A 26,930-nucleotide genomic window follows, 5' to 3' on the forward strand; every position below is an offset into this window, starting at 1 on the left:
GTTCTATGAGAGAGAAAATGTATTTGTCTTGCATTTTCTCTTTAATTTTTTCAACAGTTTCTTCTAGATATCCAAATAATTTTTAAATTTCCTCTTGGAATGGTTAGAATTATATTCATCCCATAAATATCAGCAACTCTTTTACTGGGATAGACTCCCTTCTAAGAACCTCTGCAAAACAAAGAATTGTCCTCTGGCTACTGCAGGGCTGGAATCTCATATGTGTGCCAATTCCAAATGCGACAGACAGATATTAACTGTTTTTAAAAGAGACCAGCAGGCAACATTACTGGCTTCCCATATTTTCCAATTATCCAGTGATCATGATGAGATCTGGGTAATAATTATTACCCATAATTATTCAAAAGTAAAATCTTGAATTTGGGTGGTTTGTTTAGATAGTATTCCAAAAGAACAGAGGGCTAGGAGGAAGAGTATTTATAATTTAGGGACTTCTACCTGATTGTTGTGTGGCCAAGACTTTCAGCTGATCTGCTCAAATCAGGAACTACCAGACTCATCCCATTATCAAAATTGCTGAAGAAATATAATTAAAAGTTTCTCCCAACACGAAAGTCTATTCACAAAGGTAGAAGACAAAAGAATTTTATTACTGAATAGTTATAAAAGAAGAATGTGATGTGCACTATAGGAAGTCTGCTAAGAGATTACAAAGCCAGAAAGAAACTGCACCCTTTTATAAAGCTGATTGGATACAACTCATTACATACATGTTCTCAAGATAAACAATAACTAAACCTTAAGTAAGAGGACTTGACAGTATCATTTATCATGCTGCTGCTGCTGCTGTCGCTTCAGTCGTGTCCGACTCTGTGCGACCCCATAGACAGCAGCCCACCAGGCTCCCTCGTCCCTGGGATTCTCCAGGCAAGAACACTGGAGTGGGTTGCCATTTCCTTCTCCAATGCATGAAAGTGAAAAGTTAAAGTGAAATCGCTCAGTTGTGTCAGACTCTTAGTGACCCCATGGACTGCAGCCTACCAGGGTCCTCCATCAATGGGATTTTCCAGGCAAGAGTACTGGAGTGGGGTGCCATTGCCTTCTCCATCATTTATCATAGTTTACCTTAAATTCATCCAGTAATTGGGATGAGCATCTGTGTTAACTGAAGCTTCTCGTATCTATTTGAAAGGAGGTAGTTTTGCAACTTGGAGCAAGGCACCCATAGAAGAAGTTAGGCTCCTACCCTCCTACAGAAACTGAGAAATTGGGAGTGCAAACACCCTGGAAGGGTACACTTCAAAGAGATAACTCCAAGGCTCCTTGAGAAAGATATTGTAAGGGTGTAAAACTGCCAAAAGGCTTTTAAAAAGGTTCATATTCATCCCAAAGGGATGGATAAAGCATTTACAGTTACAAGTTTACAAAAGAAAATGTTCTAAGAAAAAGAAGTGGGGATATTTTTTTTTTTTTTTAACTGTACAAATCCTCTTTTCATTTCTATTTGCTCTTACTCTCACCACTTCTGGGTAATACTGTACTGCAGGTCTCAGGGCAACTAAGAAAGAAAATGGAGTAAGTGGCATAAAATGGGAAATAAAGAGGTACTGCTACGGCTATATGCAGATGGCTTGACCTTGTATGTAGAAAATGCTCAGGGACTCACTGAAAAATATCAGAACCAATAAATAAGCTCAGTAAAGTTAAGGATACAGGATCAATAATATAAATATCAATGGAACTTGTATACATTAGCAATGAGCAACCCAAAGTTAAGACAACAGACTCATTTGCAATAGCTTCACAAGAAAAAATTCTTAAGAGTGAATTTAACAAAAGTGTAATACTTCTCCAACGAAAAGATTTGTACAAGACTTGCCCAATTAAAATGTCATTATATTTGGCAAAACTAATACAATATTGTAAAGTTTAAAAATAAAATAAAAAAAATAATAAAATGTCATTGAAAGATTTTCCAAGATCTAGATAAATGGAAAGTCAGCAAGATAGCAAAAATAAAATTCCAGCCCCCTCTCCCTACAGAAACACCAATTTTAACAACAATCCATGGATGAAAAACCAATATATGCTTTGCATTATGGAAGTCACTGGAAGAGAGAAAGAGAAAAGGGCAGAAATATATTTGCATGTCAAATGGTGGAAAATAAATCTGAAAAAATTCATTACCTTAGTGAAATTTCTAGGCATTCAGTGGTGTGCAGCATGTCAAGATATCCCTTCTATATGCTTGAAGTCACAGTGACGGATATGGATGTTGTCGCAAAGAGTCGGACACAACAGAGTGACTAACACTTTCACTTTTCACTTGGAGCCTTTGTCAGTCTTACTTGTGAGCCAATTTCTTTAAAAATCAATCAGTTAATCTCTGGAGTTAATGCACATTTTAAATGGGATGGGGTAACAATTTTCTACATTTACAGGCAGTTATACCTCTATCATTTATTAACGTCCAAACTTTTAGTGACTTAACACCCCACTTATCACTGAACAATATTCCATTGTATAGATCTGCCACATTTTGCTTATCCATTTACCTACTGATAGATAGTTAATTCTAATTTTGGAAATAATAAACCTGCTATATTTTTATGCAGGCTTTTGTGTTAATGTAAGCTTTTAAATAAGTTGAGTAATCACCTAGGAAAGCAATGGCTAGATTGTATAAGACTACGTTTCTTTGTAAGACATTGCCAAAGCTTGCAAGGATCTTCAACTTTAATTTACTTAACAAATACATTAAACTCATGATCCAATACAAACATTCATTCAACACTCATTGAGTTGAAAAACAACATGCCAGTTTTAGGCACTGGATTCATAGTAGTGTGTGAAGTAGATAAAACTCCAAGCTCTGAATGTAGTTTATATTCTATTGAGGAATACAAAATAATGAGACCACATTAAAATATTTTGTATGCTAAATGATACCTTGACAAAAAAGTTGAAACATTAAAGTGGGATAAAGTTAACACAAAAGGAAAAACTATGGAGACAATAAAAAGATCAGGGGTTGGGGTGGAGATGGAAGGATGAAGAGACAGCACAGAGGGCTTTTACAGCAGTGAAAACACTATGGTACCATAATGATGGATAAATGTCATCAGTACATGTCTAAACCCATATGATACACAATATCAAGAGTGACATGTAATGTAATTGATAGACGTTTATGATGTGTCAGTGTAGGTTCGTCAATTTAACATATATGCCACTGCTGGGGGATGCTGATAACGGGAGGGTGTACGTGTGTGAGGGGGAGGAAATGGGAAATCCCTGCATTTTCCCCTCAATTTTGCTATGAATCTAAAACTGCTCTAAAAATATTATCTTCTTTTTTAAAAGCTGCCAGAAGACAAATTCAATCTTTAGTACGCATATGTACTAGTCTGCCAAGGCTGCTGCCTTAGTCCATTGGGGCTGCTATAAGAAACTACTAACAGACTGGATAGCTTATAAACAATGGAACTTTATTTTGCACAGTTCTGGAGATCGGGAAGTCCAAGACCAATGCAGGAGCATGGCTGCATTCTGGTGAGAGCAGTCTTCCTGGTTAACAGATGGCACCTTCTCATTGTGTTCTCATGTGCTGGAAAGGCTGGGGAGCTCTGTGGGGTCCCATTCATGAGCATTCCACTCTCCAGACATAATCACCTCTCAATGACCCCACCTTCTAACACCATCACACTGGAGATGACGTCAACATATGAATTTAGGGGTGAGAGGAGGGGACACAAACATTCAGCTGCCAAAATAAAGTACCATCACAGATGAGGTGACTTAATGCAACTTTGACTCATTTTTGGAAACTGGAAGTCCAAGGTCAAGGTGTTGGTAGGTTTGTTTTCCCAAGGCCTCTCTCCTTGGCTTGCAGATGGCTGCCTTCTGTGTTCTTGCATGCCCTTTTCTTTTTGCATACTTGTCTTTGGTGTCTCTTTCTCTTCTTATAAGGATACCAGTCATGTTGGATTAGAGCCCATCCTTATGACCTCATTTCACTTTTCCACTTTAAAGGCCCTATCTCCAAAACAGTCACATTGGGATAGATTTGGGGGAAAAACAATTCAGTCCATGATAATATACAACTGATTATAAATATTTTTCACAAAATACTATTTGTCAGTATCTCTAATGAATTCTGACATTATGTTTTATTTCTTTAAAAATATTAGCTCTGATTCACTGAACTGATTTCACAGTTCCTTTATAGGCCAATGTGGTTGCTTAGTAATGTGTTACCTAGACTAGGCTCAACTACATTTCCGAGTTCCCTTTTCTGTATGTTTCCCATTGGGGTGGGCCATAAAAGATATTCTTGTGCAAGACTTGGAGTGTGTAATGATGTAATAGCCATTTTGTATCTTTGTAACATGCTGCTGCTGATCTACTGACCACCTCACTGGCATGAGACACCACTAGAACTATGACCATTCCACATAGGTCCTTTGGCATCTCTAATGCTTGCACCAGATATGTGTGATCCCCTCACTGACTGAGGGACCTAGCTTCTGAAGGACACCACACCAAGGCCAGAGGCAATAAGAACTGTCTCCAGGTTTAGCCCCTCCTTGTCGGCACTACTCATTGTTGTGAGTTCTCATATTTTTGCTCTCTTTCACGTCACATCCATCTCCTTTGCCTTATTGTCTGCCCTGAGCACTTTAGTCAAATGTCTTCATTAGGCATGGAGACAACCTCATAGACACCGCTTAACCAGTTTCCACAGTTGTAGAAAGCCAAAGCCCTGTAATAAATCCCTTTAGACATACACATTCATCTTATGGTTCTATGTCTCTAATTAAATCCTCCTGAATCACAAATGTGTACCAAATTGAGTGTTGCTTCACCAGGGTTAGATTCCTGGGTTGGGAAGATCCCCTGGAAAAGGAAATGGCAACCCACTCCGGTATTCTTACCTGGACAATCTCATGGACAGAAGAGCCTGGTAGGCTACAGTCCATGGGGTCGCAAGAGCCAGACGTGACTTAGCGACTAAACCACCACCGATCTGATTAGAGTCAGATTTAAAACCATTCAAGATACTGTTTCAGGTGTAAAGAGGTACCGATAGTCCATGATTTGCAGTGGCAATACAGTTACTCAAATGATTACCTCTAGGTACTTATTATCATGTGCCTACAGAAAGCAAGTTATTGGGAATGAAAGATGTTCTCTCCTAGGTATTTTAGTGAACAAAAGGAGTATGAAACTGGTTGTTTATTCTAAATGTGTTGGACAATGTTGGGAAACAACATGAGACACTCAGGAATTTAAGTTCCCAGCTCAAGATCCACAAAGACCCTAAAGCTTCAATGATAATTCTGAAAGCACCTCATCCCCTAAAGCTGCAGGGCTGAGATTTAGGAAAAGAAATCCAATGACAAATCTGTTGGGTGGCTTAATTACTATGTACATTGAATTTCCAACCTTACATGGTCTCATTAAAATTAGGGCACTGACTAGTAAAGAATCCCTGGGATGGGGAAATAACAGATTTCAGTGGAGCTGAATCTTCAATGCCTATAAATACTTGAACTATATCTATCAGGCAACCCCTCACCCCCCTCAATCCACTGCTATGGCTTCATGAGGAATTCCCTATGACGAGCTGACCAGTGAAAGAAAAAAACCTCAGGCTTGGGTCAGATCATTCTGCATGGTACGCAGCACCACAGCCCCACTCTGAGATGGTCTTGAAAGTTGGTGGTGACATCACCTGATTTATTTTGCCTGGAAGGAGAAATGGCAAAAGTTATGAGTTAACACTTATTTATGCACAGTGCCTAAAGTCAAAGTGAAGTCGTTCAGTCATGTCTGACTCTTTGCAACTCCATGGAATGTAGCCCACCGGGCTCCTCCATCCATGGGATTCTGCAGGCAAGAATACTGGAGTGGGTTGCCATTTCCTTCTCCAGGGGATCTTCCCGACCCAGGGATCGAACCCAGGTCTCCCCATTGCAGGCAGACCCTTTAACCTCTGAGCCACCAAGGAAGCCCTATGGTTTGGCTAAATGATCAAGGACTAAGGAGGGGTACCTTGGAAAACCTGTGAAAGGGAGTTCAGGGGGAGAGGTGCACATCTAGACCTTTCCAGATGAGGAGAGTGAAGGTCTTTGTGTACCATGTGAATGCTCACCAAAGGGTGACCTCATCAGAGGACACATTCTGCGATGCCAGTCTCCTATCAGTCAGCTCCATTGTCATTGCCAAATGGGCTCATGAACACAGTGGCTGCAGCAGCAGTGAAGGAAATTATGCATGGGCTCAGCAAAGTGGACTTTCACTCAACACGACTGATCTGGCTAAAGTTACTGTTAAGAGATTAATCTACCAACAGCAGAGACCAAAAATTAACTTGGCACCATTCCCTGGATGAATCAGTTTAGCCATGTTACAGGTTGACTGCATTAGACTATTCTCATCACAAAATGGGACTGTATCTTGTACCTTCCGTCAAAGATATTTACCCTGTACAAGCATTTGCCTTCCCTGCCTGCAATGCATCTGTCAAAACCAACATCAACAGATTTACAGAATCTGTAAATACCATGCTGTAAATCCAGCATGGTATTCCTTGTACTCTTGGACTCCAGGAGGGACAAGAGGCTGCTAAAGCCTCCACAGTGAGAGTGTCTTTGAGAGCACTAATGGGAGTGCCTACTGATTTCAATTCAGATCAATTCTTAAGGCTGTTTGTGAAGGAAGCCCTATATAAGTTGGACATTTGAAAGTAACACCATCAGTGAAATTAAAAATTTTAAGTGGGGATATGTTGCCTGCAGAGCCCAAAAAGGACTCTTATGTATTTATATTAACATTGTGTGTATTAAGAACAGAAAACAAAAAGCAGTCTGTAGCTGCTTCTTGACAGCATCAGAGATGAAACAGCCCTTGTTTTACAAGTGATTTTCAGGAACTCAACTGATGAGGCAGATCTCTGTGTGGTGAAATAACTTATGCTTTTTTTGGGAGTATTTATAAGCCCTCAACGAATCTGTGAAATGAATTTCCTCAGAGGAGGATGTCATCAATGTCATGTCATACCTGTACTCCTGGAGGAAACTGGATGCAGTTAAGACATTGCCTGCAAAGACTGTGCAATGGCAGAGTTGTTCAGGTATCCCATGGGTAGCCTGGTAAAGGCACCTTGCGTCCCTTGAGGTGAAGGTAAACTGTGGCTGAAAGGGTGTTAAAAAGAGCACTGAACAGAACATTAGCCAAACTGGAATAACAAAATATTTACTACTTGCTATTTGAAACAGTAATTTCAGTAACACTGGGTACTAGGTTCTTAGCAGATAGGCCATAGCATTAAGGTTTTAATAATCCACTGTGAAGCACCATCATTTCCAGGCTAAGAACAAGCTATACTGGATCATTAAACAGAGAAGTAGTGGCGATGATCACTTGTTCTCGGCAGGTATTTACAATGGTTTCAATTGAGGTATATGGTACACTACGGTCTCCTTTTGTCAATCCAATTTGTAAGTGCCAAAAATTTAATTTTATTATTCTTTGGATCAGAGCATCCATGCTTTCTATGGGATTATGCTAAAATTAAGTCAGTGGGTGTTATGACGATGCGAAACTTAAGTCAATAGTTCTGTTGGTTAAGATGAAACATACTATTTGTTCCTAAATGACTCAGACTCTCGGGGTTGCTATAATAAAATACAATGGACCAGGTGGCTTATAAACAACAAAAGTTTATTTCTCACAGTTCAAGAGGCTGGGAAGTCCAAGATCATAGCACCAAAAGATTCCTTTTTTGGTGAGAACTGCTTCCTGTTCACAGAAGGCTGTCTTTTCCTAAGTCCCCACATGGCAGAAGAAGTAAGGGAATTTTCTGGAGTCTCTATTTTAAGAGCACTAACCCCATTCATGAGGACTCTGTTCTCCTAACTGAATCACTCCTAAAAGCCCCGCCACGAAATACCATCATACTGGCAGTTAGATTTCAACACGAATTTTGGAGGGAATTTCAGTATAACACTGTGTTTTATATTCAATAACACCTCTAAGATTTTAGGGGGTAACATAATTAAATTTAGGGGGGTTCCCAGGTATAACTATAACTTGAGCCCTGTATTAAGGCTATGAAAATTTAGCAATGGTACACTTCAGCATTAACGTTAATATTCAAGTTAATTTGGAAGATACAAAAGCCAATCAGCACCCTTTTATCTTTTGTTGTACAAATAATTTTAGTATATTCTGGATTCTAATTGAGTCAAATTGTGGATATAATTTATATAATATTGTACAGAAACCACATCTCAATTTCAAAAACAAACTATGGACCTATATTTCAGTTATTTTGTTATTTACTCTCCTCATATCTAAGTCTCTGCCTCCCTCCCTCCCTTCATTCTTTCCATTTCTTTTCTTTCTGTGGTTACTTGCTACACTTCAGGAGGGTTCTCTTTACTCTGATTAAATTTATAAATTTCTTTCTTCAGGAAAGGGTTAGGGGCCTGCTCCATGGCAATGGCTGCTTCACATGGTGCAAGGATCCCAGGCTTAAGCTGCATTTGAACTAACCTCTTTGCTGCACCACAGGATAGGAGTTTTGTCCTCTAACCATGAATGCAGAACCTTTTTTCTTTAAAAAAAAAAAAAAACAAAACAAAAGACACAACAGGTGGTGAAGCAAAAGCATGCTGGGCCCATAACCCAGAGAGGCTGGCTGACTTAACATCCTCTGTCTGCTACGGCTGTCTTTTTCTGCCATGTAGATTTCTTTCTCTCTTATTTCTCTCATACAAATTTCCTCAGTTATTCTGGACTTCTAGCCATGTACATCACCCCTGATGTGGACATTCTGGGTAGTTACAAGGGCAAGTACCATGGTCCAGAAGCCGGCCTCACAGGTAGCTCAGATACCACCTGCCAAACACACTGAACCCCATGGCAAGTCATGCAGGGGGCACAGCCAATGAACCATTCTCTTAGGAACAAGAGCCTCTTAGAGTGGGAAGAGATAGCAATATCCAAAAAAGAACATAGAGCAGAGCAGGCCGAAGTGCAAGCCTGCCAGCAGTTGGTGGTGCCATCCCAAGCAGCCTCTGCCACATCACGGAACCTGTTAGACAAGAGCAATTAGCTAAGTGACCAGGTGACCTGTCTTAGATGGGACAATCTTGTTCATGCCCAGCTGTATTAACTGCCTCCTAGTCACTCTGTTGGTGGCAGGATTTATGCCCTGGGGTAATGCAATAGCTGAACATGTGAGACTTTACACTGGACAGATGAGATCTACATAAGCTTACTAGTTATATCTATTCACAGGCCAGGCGAGAGGACATGACACCACCATCCAAGGGTCACACAGGTTATCATGCTTGGGAACAAAGGAAAAACCAGGGGTTGTGGGAAATCGCTCTGTAGTATGCAGAGGGTGCAGCAAAGTTTCTGTGAGAAGATGGGAATGGTTTTTCAGAATAATTTTGTGGGCTGGTAGGAAAGTGAAACTTGCCACTGAGGGGAAACCAAGAACTGGTTCCCCAGATAAACAAGGAAGACTGTCTGACTACAGTGACCTGGGGGAGAAGAATAGGGAGGGAAACCTGCAGTTAGGCTATCAAAGGTCTTCTTAGTTTCAGATGTGAAGAGACTCTATTACACTGGGCCTTAATTTCAAGCCACAGTTGCTATAATTTAAAGTATTCTGAAGACTATAAAAACAACCCAAATGTTCATTAGTGATTATTATAGCTGCAGGGCAGAAACATATGTTCAGTGCAGAAACAAGATGTTGTAATGAGAGGTAAGTAATTTAAGGTAATTTCAAAAGAAGATAATAAGACTTAGAAAAGCAGAAAGCTATAATTGAAAATATGCCTTAGTGGTTGACAATATATGATTTCTAAGAATGCATTCCCTACCCTACTCCACCCCCACCATGGAAAAACTGGTACTGAATCATATGAGTTTCAAATTCTGTAAATATATAAGAAAGTAATATGTGGCAGGGTTGTTTATTTAATACACTCCATTTTTTCGAGCAGTTTTAGGGCTACAGAAAAAATGAGCAGAAATCACAGAGTTCCTATATATCCCTTTACCTCTACCTCCCTCCACACTTTTCCCTTATTAATACCGAGCATTAGTGTGGTGCATTTGTTATAACTGATGAACCAATATGATACATTTTTACAACTAAAGTCCATGGTTTACATTAGGGTTGACCCGTTGTGTTTTACACTTTGTAGATGTGTTTTATACTCTGTAGGTGTGTTTTACACTTTGTAGGTGTGTTTTACACTTTGTATGTTTTGACAAATGCATGACATGTATCCTATAGGATGGTTTCACTATCCTAAAAATTCTCTGTAATCCACCTATTCATCCCACTGTCCTTCACCCTGAACACCTGGAAACCACTTATTTTTTTAGTGTCTCCACAGTTTTGCCCTTATTAGAATCCATTATGGTTGGAATTATACAGTATAAAACCTTTTCCGATTGACTTGTCTCATTTAGCCATATGCATCTAAGGTTCTTCTGTACCTCTGTTACTTGATAGCTCCTTTCATCACCTGCCTGAGCATCATATTCGGTAACCTTTCTGTAACTGTTCTCCAGGAGAATTTTTTGTTGCTGATTCTCTGGAATTTTCTACATAGACAATCATGTTATCTGTGAACATCAATAGTTTTATCTCTTCCTTCCAAATCTGTGTACCTTTTATTTCCCTTATCTTGCTGCATTAGCTAGGACTTCCTGAAGGCTGCTAAAAAGGTATGGTTACAGGGACTTCCTTGCCTTGCTCTTTATCTTACTGGAAAAGCATCTAGTTTCTCATCATTAAGTATGATGTTAGCTATAGGATTTTTATATATATTTTTTTTACCAAGTTGAGGAAACTTGGTAAAAAGTTCCTGTATTCCTCACTTACTGGGTTTTTTTTAATTACCATGAATGGATGTTAAGAGTTTTTGAAATTTTTTCTGCATCTACTGATATGATCATATATTTCTTCTTTAGCCTGTTGATATGATGGGCTACATTAATTATTAAATATTGGACTAGCCTTGCATACCTGGATAAATCCCACTTGATCATGTCATGTAATTCTTTTTATACACTGTTGGATTCAATTTGCAAGCATGTTGTTGAGGATTTCTATATCTGTTAATGAGATCCTGGTCTGTACCTTGGCTTTCTTGTAATGTCTTTCAGTGGCTTTACAATTAGGGTAATGCTGGCCTCAAAGAATAAGTAAAAGCTCTGCTTTTACATTCTGTAAGGTACTGTAGAGAACTGATACTATTTCTTCCTTAATTTGGTAGAATTCATCAGTAAAAACATCTGGGCTTAATACTTTCTGCTTTGGAAGATTAAAAATTGATTGAATTTCTTAAGACATATGCCTGTTTAGATTTGTCCTTCTTTGAGTTTTGGCAGATTGTTTCTTCCAAGGAATTGGCCCATTTCATTTAGGTTATCAAATCCATGGGTACAGAGTTGTCCATAACATTCCTTTATAACCCTTTTGATGTGAAGGGGATCACAGTTATGGCCCCCTCTCATTCCTGATGTTAGCAATTTGTATCTTCTCTTTTTTTAGCTAACCTGACTAGAGATTTATCAATTTTATTGTCCTGCTCTAAGAACCAGCTTTTGGTTTTATTTTCTCCATTGGTTTCCTGTTTTCAATTACTCTGATATCTGCCTAAGTTCTCATTATTTTTTTTTTTTTTATAATTTGAACTTAATTTGCTCTTCTTTTCCTGGTTTCCTACAATGGAAGCTTAGACTCTGTATATAATCTAAGATCACTAGATCGTATAATCTTACGTTATTAGCTTAATGTAATTGTTTACATAATCTGATCGTATAATTTAGTATATCACCTCTACCCTATCAATAAAAGCACTGCTCTAGTTCCATTCTGGCCATGCTCCAGCCTCAGTCTTCCTCCTCAGAGAGTCAACAGTCATTAAGGGCCCAGATCTCAGGGTACATCAGACCCTTGAATTTACAGTCTAATTTATAGCTCTGAGTATTGTCTAATCTGAAACTTCCTTCCTGGACCCTGTCTTGGAAAGCAGTTGCTTACTCAGGGTCTGGATAAATTCAGGCTAAAGGCTAGAGTATTTACATACGTATACTCAAGGCACATCATGGTCTTCAGTAAGCTATGGGTGAAAGAGAAGGGGCAATGGGACTAGGGCCTAGATATCCCCATGCAGAGAATACATTTTATTGGACGTTTAGTTATTTTGATTTATAAGTTTTAAAAGGTTAGACATGAGCTTTGTGGGCTTCCTTTTAAACTGTTGCTCCAGGCCTTATACACAAGGGAGATGTGCCTCATGTTGTAACAACGGGTAAACTAGGAGTATCTATTTTTTATTCACAATTATGTTAAGTTCCATTCTGTGTAAGAAACATACAGTTTATGTAATGTACATACCTAAGTCCTGTGAACTTAACCGATACTTCACTGGTGTTTAATGCTTCTGCCCTAATTATTCAGTTTATCTCTGCTTTTAAAAAGATTCATATTTAAATGGTTGCCAGGATTAGGGTAGCACAAAGGCTATGATTATTATTAATAATTAATAATATTTATTAACTTCCTGTGGTGAAATCCTGATTCCTTTGTAATCTTCATGTAATACAAACTCCAGATTCCTTTTTGATTTTATAACATGTGTTGAAGGTTACTCAAATATATAAACCACAAAATTTCATAGAAATGCACAGACAAACATAAAGATTACATGTAAACACTAGTGAAATCTGAATAAAGCCTGTATCTGACTTAGTAGTAGGGTACCATCAATTTCCTGTTAGGGCTATTAATATGGTTATGTAACACTGTTATTAGAGTATGTTATAGTTATGTAACTATTATTAGAAAAAGCTTTGTAAAGGGCACATCAGAATTCTATGCACTACTACTACTGCAACTTCTTTTTGAGCCTATTTTACTATTCTTTTTAGTCCTTAAAGCTTTACATTGCACAATATGCATCTATAAATTACAATCTGCTGTTTCCTAAAAATAACCATAGCATCAAAACCAAAACACAAATTCTAGCTTTTGAAGTTAAATTACCTCTAAAGAAAATCGTCAATTCATAAGTCTCAAATGGACAGATTTCTCCCCTATATAAATTCTGACATAACCTAGTATTTTTGTTAGAACTTCACAAAATCAAAATCTGTGAGGTTTATGCCAGTACATGACATTCAGTGGAATATTATCTCTTAACAAGACTGCCCTATACTTGTTTCAGTGTAGAAATTGGTCCCACATCATTACTTTGGAGTAAAATAAGGCCAGTTATGTGGATGAAAGTTATTAAACATTCAGGATATCAACAGAGCTTTCTCCATAGTGTGAATTCTCTGAAATGGAGTAGGTGCTGAATTGTGGCTCAACATTTCTAGTATTCACTTCAATTATAAGGTTTTTCTCCTATGTGCGTTCGCTGATGTACAATAAGGTTTGACTTCTGAGAAAAGGTTTTCTGACATGTGTTACATTCATAGGGCTTCTCCCCTGTGTGTGATCTCTGATGTTTAGCGAGGTCTGATTTACGGTAAAAAATTTTCCCACATTCATTACATTGACAAGACTTCTCTCCTGTGTGAGCCCTGTGATGTACTGTGAGTGATGATTTGTGACTGAAGGATTTCCCACATTCATTACATTCATAGGGCTTTTCTCCTGTGTGCTTCCTCTGATGCAGAGTAAGTCCTGACTTCACACAAAAAGATTTTCCACATTCGTTACATTTATAGGGCTTTTCTTCTATATGTGTTCTCTGATGTACAATCAGAGCTGACTTATGGCAGAAAGCCTTTCCACACTCACTGCATTCATAGGGTTTCTCCCCTATGTGAATTCTCTGGTGCTGAGTGAGCTGTGACTTCTGGCAGAAGGTTTTCCCACATTCGTTGCACTCATAGGGCTTCTCCCCTGTATGTGTTCTATTATGTTTTGTTAGGTAAGATTTATTATAGAAGATTTTTCCACATTCGTGACATTCATAGGGTTTCTCCCCTGTATGGATTCTATAGTGTTGAGATAGGGTTGACTTATGGCTGAAAAATTTCCCACACTCAGGGCACGCAAAGGGTTTCTCTCCTGTGTGAGTTCTCTGATGTACTGTGAGGTCAGACTTCAAGCAAAAGGTTTTCCCACATTCGTAACATTCATAAGGTTTCAAACCTGTATGTATTATCTGATGCCTGGTGAGTACTGACTTGTGGTAGAAAGTTTTCCCACATGCATTACATTCATAGGGTTTATCTCCTATGTGAGTTCTCTGATGTTGTGTAAGATGTGACTTCTGACAGAAAGACTTCCCACACTCAGGACATTCAAAGGGTTTCTCCCCTGTATGAGTTCTCTGATGTACTGTAAGGTGTGAATTCATACAGAAAGATTTCCCACATTCATAACATTCATAGGGTTTTAGTCCTGTGTGTGTTCTCTGATGTTTAGTGAGGTCTGACTTCTGATAAAAAGTTTTCCCACATGCATTACACGGATAGGGTTTCTCCCCCGTATGTGTTCTCTGGTGTAATGTGAGGGCTGACTTGTGGCTGAACGCTTTCCCACATTCACTGCATTCATACGGTTTCTCCCCTGTGTGTGACCTCTGATGTTTAGTGAGGTTTGATTTCTCCCAGAAAGTTTTTCCACACTCATTACATTGAAAGTTTTTCTCTCCTGTGTGAATCCTCTGATGTCGAGTGAGGTGTGACTTCTCCCAAAAAGCTTTCCCACATTCATTACATTCAAAGTGCTTCTCTCCTTTTTGAGTTTTCTGAAGCTGTGAGAGGTAGAACTTCCTCCTGAAATTATTCCCACTTTCACCATATTCACAGTGTTTCAAATGTGCCCCATCATGTTTTAAAAGGGAGGACTTCAGACATAAGGATTTCCCACAATCACCAAATTCATAGTGATTTTCCTTTGAGGGAGCTGTCTGATGGAACAAGAAGGATGAGCTATCACAGAATCTTCTCCCATATTCATCATAGGCACAGTCATTCTCTTCAGTGATCTCTGTCTTGTATGTATTGAGTACTACCTTTTCATTGAAGGATTCTTGATGTATGTTATATTCGAAATTTTGCTCTAAAGTTTGAATCTTCTCAAGCTGAACAGAATCCTCTTTATGACTGACAATTTTTCCACTTTTAAAATATTCATTTTTTTCTCTAGTATGAGTTTTCTCATGTTTAATACTGAGTAGCAGTTTTCCACAGGCATTAAATTCATCAGTCTTTTTCCCTAAAGAGTTTTTCTTATCGATAACCAATTCTGAAATATAGTTGAAGCTCATTCCACATGAGACACACTGACAGAGTATTTTTCTGTAAGGAAAAGAATCTGTGTCCAACTCAAGTGACTTCCCTAGTACATTACCTTGTTCTTTAGTCAGCCTTTTGTTATTGATCAATACAACTTCCCATACATGTTTAGGCTGGTTTTCATGGCTCCTTTCTTTCATGTGATCAGTTTTCCAGACTTCTAGAAACAAGAAAAATTTATCTCACCATATGAAAATCAACACATTTCTTATGGAATGAGACCTACTTACAAATGCCCTACATTGCTGGTAGCTGATTTTGATTTGTTGTTTAGTCTCCAGGGATGAAGGTAAATGTAAGTATGTTGTTTTTTCTATTTCTAGAGTTTCAGGTGAAAAAACAAAAACAAGAAAAAAACAGCCCAGAATAGTGGAAAAGGAAGAGTAAACTGTTCTTAGAAAACATACATTTGGTTTTCAGACATTCCTCAGTATGTCTGAGGAGTAAGAGCAACTCTTTAAATCCGAACGTCTCCATGAATTCTCCAAAACACTTACGGATAAATATAAGGAGAGAAAATAAAATTACCAACAACACATTACTTGGGCACAACTACAGAATACTACTAACTTCAAATCACCATTAAGTAAGTAAATGAGTATTCAAATACAAAACAATCTGAGATTAGAGTTTCAATTTTCATAGGTATGCAGAAAGTCAGTTGAAGACTGACTCTCTGCATATCACATATTACCTTGTGTTATAAATACATGTAAAAGATGAGACAGAGAACTTAGAGATGAATAAACACATATATCACAGTAATCCAAGTCTATGCCCCAATCAGTAATGTTGAAGAAGCTGAAGTTGAACAGTTCTATGAAGACCTACATGACATTCTAGAACTAACAACCAAAAAGAGATGTCCTGTTCATTATAGGGGACTGGAATGCAAAAGTAGGAAGTCAAGACATTCCTGGAGTAACAGGCAAATTTGGCCTTGGAGTACAAAATGAAGCAGAGCAAAGGCTAACAGAATTTTACCAAGGGAATGCACTGGTCACAGCAAACACCCTCTTCCAACAACACAAGAGAGGACTACACATGGACATCACCAGATGGTCAATACCAAATCAGACTGATTATATTCTTGGCAGCCAAATATGGAGAAGCTCTATACAGTCAGCAAAAGCAAGACTGGAAGGTGCCTGTGGATCAGATCATGAATGCCTTATTGCCAAATTTAGACTTAAATTGAAAAAAGTAGGGAAAACCACTAGACCATTCAGTTCAGTCGCTCAGTCGTGTCTGACTCTTTGCGACTCCATGAATTGCAGCACGCCAGGCCTCCCTGTCCATCACCAACTCCCGGAGTTCACTCAAAGTCATGTCCATTGAGTCAGTGATGCCATCCAGCCATCTCATCCTCTGTCGTCCCCTTCTCCTCCTGCCCCCAATCTCTCCCAGCGTCAGAGTCTTTTCCAATGAGTCAACTCTTTGCATGAGGCAGCCAAAGTACTAGAGTTTCAGCTTTAGCATCATTCCTTCCAATGAACACCCAGGACTGGACTGGTAGGATCTCCTTATAGTCCAAGGGAGTCTTCTCCAACACCACAGTTCAAAAGCATCAATTCTTTGGCACTCAGCTTTCTTCACAGTCCAACTCTCACATCCATACATGACCACAGGAAAAACCATAGCCTTGACTAGATGGACCTTTGTTGGCAAAGTAATGTCTCTGCTTTTCAATATGCTGTCTAGGTTGGTCATAACTTTACTTCCAAGGAGTAAGTGTCTTTTAATTTCATGGCTGCAATCACCATCTGCAGTGATTTTGGAGTCCCCAAATTAAAGTCTGACACTGTTTCCACTGTTTCCTCATCTATTTCCCATAAAGTGATGGGACCGGATGCCATGATCTTTGTTTTCTGAATGCTGAGCTTTAAGCCAACTTTTTCACTCTTCTTTCACTTTCATCAAGAGGCTTTTTAGTTCCTCTTCACTTTCTGTCATAAGGGTGGTGTCATCTGTATATCTGAGGTAATTGATATTTCTCCCAGCAATCCTGATTCCAGCTTGTGCTTCTTCCAGCCCAGCATTTCTCATGATGTACTCTGCACATAAGGTAAATAAGCAGGGTGACAATATACAGCCTTGACGTACTCCTTTTCCTATTAGGAACCAGTCTGTTGTTCTATGTCCAGTTCTAACTGTTGCTTCCTAACCTGCATATAGGTTTCTCAAGAGGCAGGTCAGGTGGTCTGGTATTCCCATCTCTTTCAGAAATTTCCACAGTTTATTGTGACCATTCAGGTATGACCTAAATCAAATCCCTTATGACTATACAGTGGAAGTGACAAATAGATTCAACGGATTAGATCTGATAGAGTGCCTGAAGAACTATGGATGGAGGTTAATGACACTGTACAGGAGGCAGGGATTAAGACCATCCCCAAGAAAAAGAAATGCAAAAAACAAAATGGCTGTCTGAGGAGGCCTTACAAATAGCTGATAAGAGAAGTGAAAGGCAAAGGAGAAAAAGAAAGGTATACACATTTGAATGTAGAATTCCAAAGAACAGCACAGAGAGACAAGAAAGCCTTCCTCAGTGATCAATGCAAAGAAACAGGGGAAAACAATAGAAAGCGAAAGACTAGAGATCTCTTCAAGAAAATCAGAGATACCAAGGGAACATTTCATGCAAAGATGAGCACAATAAAGGACAGAAATGGTATGGGCCTAAGAGAAGCAGAATATATTAAGAGGAGGTGGCAAGGATACAAAGAAGAACTGTATACAAAAAAAAGATAACGATGGTGTGATCACTCACTGAGGGCCTGATATCATGGAGTGGAAAGTCAAGTGGACCTTAGGAAGCATCATTATGAGCAAAGATAGTGCAGGTGATGGAATTCCAGATGAGCTATTTCAAATCCTAAAACATGATGCTGTGAAAGTGCTGCACTCAACATGCCAGCAAATTTGGAAAACTCAGGAATGGCCACAGGACTGGAAGAGATCAGTTTTCATTCCAAACCCAAAGAAAGGCAGTGCCAAAGAATTTTCAAACTGCTGCACAATTGCACTTATGTCACACACTAGCAAAATAATGCTCAAAATTCTCCAAGTCAGGCTTCAACAGTATGTGAACTGTGAACTTACAGATGTTGAAGCTGGATTTAGAAAAGGCAGAGGAGCCAGAGATTAAATTGCCAACATCTGTTGGATCATCGAAAAAGCAAGAGAGTTCCAGAAAAACATCTACTTCTACTTTATTGACTATGCCAAAGCATTTGACTGTGTGGATCACAACAAACTGTTGAAAATTCTTAAAAGAGATGGGAATACCAGACCACCTTACCTGCCTCCCGAGAAATGTGTATGCAGGTCAAGACGCAACAATTAGAACTGGACATGGAAAAAAAGACTCATTCCAAGTCAGGAAAGGAATACGTCAAGGCTGTATATTGTCACCCACCCTGCTTATTTAACTTATATGCAGAATACATCATGAGAAATGCTGGACTGGAAGAAGCACAAGCTGGAATCAAGATTGCCGGGAGAAATATCAATAATCTCAGATATGCAAATGTTACCACACTTATGGCAGAAAGCAAAGAAGAACTAAAGAGCCTCTTGATGGAAGTGAAAGAGAAGAGTGAAAATGTTAGCTTAAAACTCAACATTCAGAAAACTAAGATCATGGCATCCAGTCCCATCACTTCATGGCAAACACATGGGGAAACAATGGAAACAGTGACAGCCTTTCTTTTCTTGGGCTCCAAAATCACTGCAGATGGTGAATGCAGCCATGAAATCAAAAGACGCTCACTTTTTGGAAGAAAAGCTATGACAAACCTAGACAGCATATTAAAAAACAGAGATATTACTCTGCCAACAAAAGTCCGTCTAGTCAAAAGTTAATGGTTTTTCCAGCAGTCATGTATGGATGTGAGAGTTGGATCATAAAGAAACCTGAGCGTCAAAGATTTGATGATTTTGAACTGTGGTGTTGGAGAAGACTCTTGAGAATCCCTTGGACTGCAAGGAGATCAAACCAATTAGTTCTAACGGAAATCAGTACTGAATATTCACTAGAAGGACTGATGTTGAAGCTGAAACTCCAATGCTTTGGCCACCTGATGCGAAGCACTGACTCATTGGAAAAGACTCTGATGCTGGGAAAGATTGAAGGCTGGATGAGAGGGGACAAGAGAGGATGAGATGGTTGGATGGCATCACTGATTCAATCACATGAGTTTGAGCAAGCAAGCTTGGTGATGGACAGGGAAGCCTGGCATTTTGCAGTCTATGGGGTTGCAAAGAGTCAGATGTGACTGAGTGACTGAACTGAACCACAAATAAAATTACTCCTAGAAAGAAAAAGTTCCATTGTCAGTGGGAAAATATTGAATGATATCTCAGTTCTGATAAAGGTCAGACTGCTAGGAAAGCCAAATGAACGGACCTGGAGTAATGAGCAACTAAGGAGGCAAGAACTGGTAAAAAAGACCAAATCACTTCAGGAGTTAAATTGCAAAGAATCTGATAAAGACTGAATTACTTCCCCCCTTCCAAATTCATATGTTGAAGTCTTAATCCCCAACGTGGCTGTACTTGGAGATAGAACTTTTTAGGAAGTAGTTAAGGTTAAATGAGTTCATAAGGGTAGAGCACAAATCCAATGGAAATGTTATCCTTATTAGAAGAGGCAAGGACACCAGAGTTCACTTGCTCTTCATGGGTTGCAGAGAAAAGGCCATGTGAGGACAGTGAAAAGGTGCTGTCTGCAAGCTGAGGAAAGAGACCTCACCAGAAACGAATGCTGCTGGCACCTTTATCTTGAACAACTAGCCTCCAGTACTGTGAGAAAATGCATTTCTGCTCTATAAGCCGCCCAGTATATGGTGTTTTGTTAGAACAGCCCAAGCATACTAATAGACCAAAGAGAAAACAGACTTGAGTGAAAATTTCATAAATGGCAACAAAAAAGGCATTAAAACAGCAAGAGCAATAACCAAAGACTAAAAAAAAAAAAAAAAAAAAACGGAATGAGTAAACTCTGGATTTAAAAAGACAGTCTGCCTGCTGGTGGGAATATAAGTTGGTGCAGACATTACAGAAAACAGTTAAGGTTTCTCAAAAAGCTAAAAATAGAGCTGCCATATAAATCAGCAATCCCACTGCTGGGCATATATCCAGACAAAACTGTAATTCAAAAAGATACATGCACTGCTGTGCTCACAGCAGTGCTAAGACATGGAAACAACCTAATGTTCATCAACTGATGAATGGATAGAGAAGATGTGGTATATATACATGATGGGATACTACTCAACCATAAAAAAGAATGAAATCGTGCAATTTGCAGCAACATGGATGGACCTAGAGATTATCACACTAAGTGAAGTAAGTCAGACACAGAAAGACAAATAGCACACAATATCACCTATATGTGGAATCTAATATATAATGCAAATGAACTTAATTACAAAAGAGACTCACAGACGTAGAGAACAGACTTCTGGTTGCCAAGGGTGAGGGAGAGTGGGCAGGGATGAAGTGGGAGTTTGTGGTTAGCAGGTGCAAACTATTATATATAGAATGGGTAACAACAAGGTCCTACTATACAGCAGCTGCTGCTGCTGCTAAGTCGCTTCAGTCATGTCCGACTCTGTGCGACCCCACAGACAGCAGCCCACCAGGCTCCCCCGTCCCTGGGATTCTCCAGGCAAGAACACTGGAGTGGGTTGCCATTTCCTTCTCCAATGCATGCAAGTGAAAAGTGACAGTGAAGTCGCTCAGTCATGTCTGACTTTTCACGACCCCATGGACTGCAGCCTACCAGGCTCCTCCGCCCATGGGATTTTCCAGGCAAGGGTACTGGAGTGGGGTGCCATCGCCTTCTCCGACTACAGCAGAGGGAACTATATTCAATATTATGTGATAAACCATAATGGAAAAGAGTATTAAAAAATGTTTATACACATAACTGAATCACTTTGCTGTACAGTAACAATTAATATAACACTGTAAATTAACTATACTTTAATGTAAAAATAAATTTAAAAATACAGAAAAGCAAATGGAAAAAAATAAACTTGTAATTTCATCACCCAGAAAAGTAGTAGGAGCAAAAATATAATAAATAAAATTAAAACAAAATTGTATGTATGATTATAGTCTTTAAAGAGAAAGAATAGAAAATAATGGGATAAATCTAAAATTGAAAACTATAATTTAAGAAAAGGTTTCCCTAGTGGCTCAGTCAGTAAAGAATCTGTCTGCAATGTGGGAGGACCTGGGTTCGATCCCTCAGTTGGGAAGATAACTTAGAGGAGGGCATGGCAGCCCACTCCAGTATTCTTGCCTGGAGAATCCCCATGGACAGAGGAACCTGGCAAGCTGCAGTCCATGGGGTCGCAAAGAGTCGGACACAACTGAGTGACTAAGCATACACACAGCACAATCTAAGAAAACCATCCAAAGATAAAAGACCTAATCCACATATTCAAAAGGACCACAATGAACTTGGAACAACTGAACTGGAAAAGTCCTCTCTAAGACATACGTTAATAAAACTACTAAAAGGAAGTTAGTAGCAGTTAGACAAAAAGACTTATGTCTCAACAAAAACTAACATGGAGGTTTGGCCATAGACTTTGTCACCAGTAAACAAAGCAAAGCTCAGTGGAGCGTCATATTTTAGAAAAGAAAGTGGGTTTTATCATTTATTTATATTCCTTTAAGTAGCAAGGCTATGTAAAAACGTTTAGATAGTCACAAAGTTAGCTAACAGTGTAATCACGAAACCTTCTAGAAGCGCAGAAACTTAGAGCAACCAAGATCTTTAAGGAAACACTGGGAGAAAAATAGAACAGTGAATACATTTAACTGTAGATCTAAGACCAAAATAAAGATGAAAACAAGAACAGAAGAATAATATATAAATGTTATATATTCTAATGAAGCAGAGATAATGTAATAACTGCAGGAAACAGGAGAGAAAAAAGCAGGAAATAAGAATAAACTCACAAATAGCCATGTAAATAATGAAGACTTCCAGATGTTGAAACTGGATTTAGAAGAGGCAGAGGAACCAGAGATCAAATTGCCAACATCTGCTGGATGATAGAAAAAGCAAGAGAATTCCAGAAAAATATCTACTTCTGCTTCATTGACTATGCTAAAGCCTTTGACTGTGTGGATCACAACCAACTGTGGAAAATTCTTAGGGAATACCAGACCATCTCACCTGCTTCCTGAGAAATCTGTTTGCAGGTCAAGAAGCAACAGTTAGAACCAGACATGGAACAACGGACTGGTTCCAAATTGGGAAAGGAGTACATCAAGACTGTATGTTGTCACCCTGCTTATTTAACTTATATGCAGAGTACATCATGCAAAACGCCAGGCTGGATGAAGCACAAGCTGGAAACAAGACTGCTGGGAGAAGTATCAGTAAGCTCAGATATGCTCAGACATACCACCTTAATGGCAGAAAGTGAAGAAAAACTAAAGAGCTTCTTGATGAAGGTAAAAGAGAGTGAAAAAGCTGGCTTAAACCTCAACATTCATGAAACTAAGATCATGGCATCTGGTCCAATTACTTCATGGCAAATAGATGGGGAAACAATGGAAACAGTGACAGACTTTCTTTTCTTGGGATCCAAAAATCACTGCAGATTGTGGCTGCAGCCATGAAATTAAAAGATGTTTCATCCTTAGAAGAAAAGCTATGACAAACCTAGAGTGTATTAAAAAGCAGAGACGTTACTTTGCCAACAAAGGTCTGTATAGCCAAAGCTATGGTTTTTCCAGTCGTCATGTATGGATGTGACAGTTGGGACCATAAAGAAGGCTGAGCACCAAAGAATTGATGCTTCTGAACTATGGTTTTGGAGAAGACTTTTGAGAGTCCCTTGGACTGCAAGGAGATCAAACCTGTCAATTCTAAAGTAAATCAACTCTGAATATTCATTGGAGCGACTGATGCTAAAGCTGAAGCTCTGATACTTTGGCCACCTGATGTGAAGAGCCGACTCATTAGAAAAGACCTTAATGCTAGGAAAGATGGAAGACAGCAGGAGAAGGGGACAACAAAGGGATGAGATGGTTAGACAGCATCACTGTCTCAATGGACATGAGCTTGACCAAGTTCCAGGAGATGGTGAAGGACAGGGAAGCCTGACATGCTGCAGTCCATGGGGTTGCAAATTGTGGAACATGACTGAGCGACTGAACAACAAAATTTTATTAAGGTATGTCTTAAGACCATTCTAGGTATGTTTTCCCAGGTTTCTAGTGGTCTCTTTGAATATGTGAAATAGGTCTTCTTTTATTTTTGCAGTTTTCTTAGCTCAGAAGTTAAAGAAAGACAAAAATTGAACAAATTAAGTCAAAAGGCTGGTTCTTTGAAAAAATTCACAAAAAAGGCAAATCACTGACTAATCTAATCAACAAGTGGAAGAAATAGCAACTACACAAAATAAGAAATGATACGGGAGAAGCAATCATTGAAACAAGGTGTATTATCTTAAAAGGCTATTTTTGCACAACTTGCTACAAATACATATGGAAGAGAATAAATAATTTCTTGGGAAAATACAACTTATCAAAATATACTCTGGTAGAGACAGAAAATATAAACGGAAAAATTTCCACATAAGCTACAGAAAATAGCAAGTTTGTCTAAGCAGTAGAATGAGCACCTCTAAAATTTTGATCTAGATTCACGAATTGTTGAAGTTTTGCAGCCATGCTTTATCTTTCTCTATATAAAGACTTCTTAACCATTAACTATTTTAAATTCAAATATCATGACCCATTACTCCAAATAACGTCAGCATTCTGTCTTCTAAGAATAAAATATGGTCACACTCAAGGAAACTATACCCTGATAATATATGTTATACAGGCCATTCAAGAAGAGCAGCATCTCTGAAAATATTACGTGCTTTTCACCTATATAAATCCCTTCCTTTCACCTATATAAATCCCTGTAAAATTCTCCAAAGGCAGAGTGTTTAATGAAAGAGGTTTAATCAAAAATTTTTCTTTAAAAAATCTCCGTACATTCTGAAATTTACCAATATGTTTCTTTGACTTGTTTTTTCACTGTTTCCTAAATTCATCCACACTGTTGTACATAGATATATGTCAAAAAGACCACTGTGAAAATACACTGTAATTTACATACTGGTTCCCCTATCTTATGGATAGTCTGGTTGACTATCTAGTTTTTCTATTATTATGAACAATATAGACATTCCTCTATACATCTGGTGACTACTTGCAAGTGTCTCTAAAGCAGTGCTACTCAAAAGTTGAGAGTTTCATATCAATGCCAGTCAATATGATGTATGTAACAAGTAGGTGATAAGATAAATACACAGAAGGCAACCATTTAGAAACTTTCACATCAATCTCAAAGAATTTTAGTGAGATAGACATGAAGAGTCAACTGAATACACTCAAACTATATAGTTTGATACATTCTGACACAATAATATATACTAATAGATTTATTTCTGGGTTCTGTATTTTGGTCAACGTCTCTATGTGTCCTTGAGGCTAACACCACACTGTCTTGTTTACCATAACTTCATAGTAACTCTTGAAATCAGGTAGTTGTTACCCTACAAGTTAGCTTTTATTTTTCAAAGCTGTTATTCTAGCTCCTCTGAACTTCTATATGAAGTTAGGAATCAGCTAGTCAATTACTCTAAGAAAGCCTGTTGGGACTTGGATTGGAGTTGTTCTGAATCTACAGATCTTTTTAATGAGAAAAATCTTAATGATATTGAGCACTTGGATAATGACCATGTATAAAAGTATATATATCAAGACATGAAGCTATCTCTCTCCATTTATTTAGGTATTAAATTGCCCTCTGCAATGGTCTATAATGTTCAGTGAGCTCTTTCACATCTTTGCTAGATAGGTCAGCAAAAAAATATTGTTTATGCTATTGCAAATAAAACTTGATTTTTGTACGCTGACTTTTATCTTGCAACCTACATGCACTTAAAAGTTCTAGCCATTTTTTTTTAATGATTCTACATAATTATCTTTTTGTGAATAGATAGTTCTACTTCTTTTTCCACTACTACCTTCTTTTCTTTTTCTTCCCTGATTATACTGGCCAGATTACATTATGTTACTGAGTATGAGTGGACTACCTGTCTTGTTCCTGATATTGTTTAGGAAGTTATTCAGTTTTAAAATATTAAGCACAACATTAGCTGATTTTCAATAACAGGCCTTTTGTCTTATTTTCACTTGAGAGTCTTAATCTGGAATGAAAGCTGAATTTTGTCAAATGTTTTTCCTGTATCTACTGAAATCATCATACAAGCTTTTAATTTTTTTTAATGTAAATTTCCACGTTACTCTTCCCATACATCTCACCCACTCCTCCCCTCTCCCCATGTCCATAAGTCTATTCTCTATGTCTGTTTCTCCACTGTTGCCCTGTAAATAAATTCTTCAGTACCATTTTTCTAGATTCCATATATATGTGTTAGAATACGGTATTTATGTTTCTCTTTCTGACTCACTTCACTCTGTATAATAGGTTCTAGGTTCATCCACCTCATTGGAACTGACTCAAATATGTTCCTTTTTATGGCTGAATAACATTCCATTGTGTATATATACCATTACTTCTTTCTTCTTTATCCATTCATCTGTCAGTGGACATCTAGGCTGCTTCCATGTTCTAGCTATTGTAAATAATGCTGCAGTGAACAATGGGATACACGTGTCTCTTTCAATTTTGCTTTCCTCAGGGTATATGCCTAGGATTGGGATTGTGGGTCATATGGTGGTTTTATTCCTAGTTTTTTAAGCAATCTCCATAATGTCTTCCACAGTGGCTGTATCAATTTACATTCCCACCAACAGTGCAAAAGGGTTCCCTTTTCTTCACACCCTCTCCAACATTTATTCTTTGTAGACTTTTTGATGAGGGCCATTCTGAATGGTGTGAAGTGACTGTAGTTTTGATGTGCATTTCTCTAATAATGCTATATACAGGTCAGGAAGCAACAGTTAGAAATGGACATGGAACAACAGACTGGTTCCAAATAGGAAAAGGAGTACATGAAAGCTGCATATTGTCACCCTGCTTCTTTAACTTATATGGAGAGTACGTCATAAGAAACACTGTGCTGGAAGAAGCACAAGCTAGAACCAAGATTGCCAGGAGAAATATCAATAATCTCAGATATGCAGATGACACTACCCCATGGCAGAAAGTGAAGAGGAACTAAAAAGCCTCTTGATGAAAGTGAAAGAGGAGAGTGAAAAAGTTGGCTTAAAGCTCAACATTCAGAAAACGAAGATCATGGCATCTGGTCCCATTACTTCATGGGAAATACATGGGGAAACAGTGGAAACAGTGTCAGACTATTTTGGGGGGCATCAAAATCACTGCAGATGGTAATTGCCACCATGAAATTAAAAGACGCTTACTTCTTAGAAGGAAAGTTATGACCAACCTAGACAGCATATTCAAAAGCAGAGACATTGCTTTGCCAAAAAGGTCTGTCTAGTCAAGGCTATGGTTTTTCCAGTGGTTATTTATGGATGTGAGAGTTGGACTGTGAAGAAAGCTGAGTGCCGAAGAATTGATGCTTTTGAACTGTGGTGTTGGAGAAGACTCTTGAGAGTCC

General features: G+C 38.5%; 1 protein-coding gene across 7 annotated transcripts in view; it reads right to left on the minus strand.

Annotated features, from left to right (window-relative positions):
* Positions 1 to 3,133: 3,133 nt before the first annotated feature.
* ZNF33B (zinc finger protein 33B) overlaps positions 3,134 to 26,930 on the minus strand; it is a 49,672-nt gene continuing 25,875 nt past the window's right edge. Inside the window, exons 5-7 of one of the 7 annotated variants that reach the window (XR_011462959.1) lie at positions 15,371 to 15,475; positions 7,024 to 7,157; positions 3,134 to 5,709 (exon numbers count right to left, since the gene is read on the minus strand). Coding sequence is in view for 6 of the 7 variants with exons in the window: in XM_014477870.2 (XP_014333356.2) it covers positions 13,389 to 15,475 (2,087 nt within the window). In the remaining variant the exon portion in view is untranslated. The other 6 variants (XM_070364434.1, XM_070364435.1, XM_070364433.1 and 3 more) reach the window with 6 other exon arrangements.

This window comes from Bos mutus, chromosome 28 (genome assembly GCF_027580195.1).
Source record: "Bos mutus isolate GX-2022 chromosome 28, NWIPB_WYAK_1.1, whole genome shotgun sequence".
Taxonomy (NCBI): Eukaryota; Metazoa; Chordata; class Mammalia; order Artiodactyla; family Bovidae; genus Bos; species Bos mutus.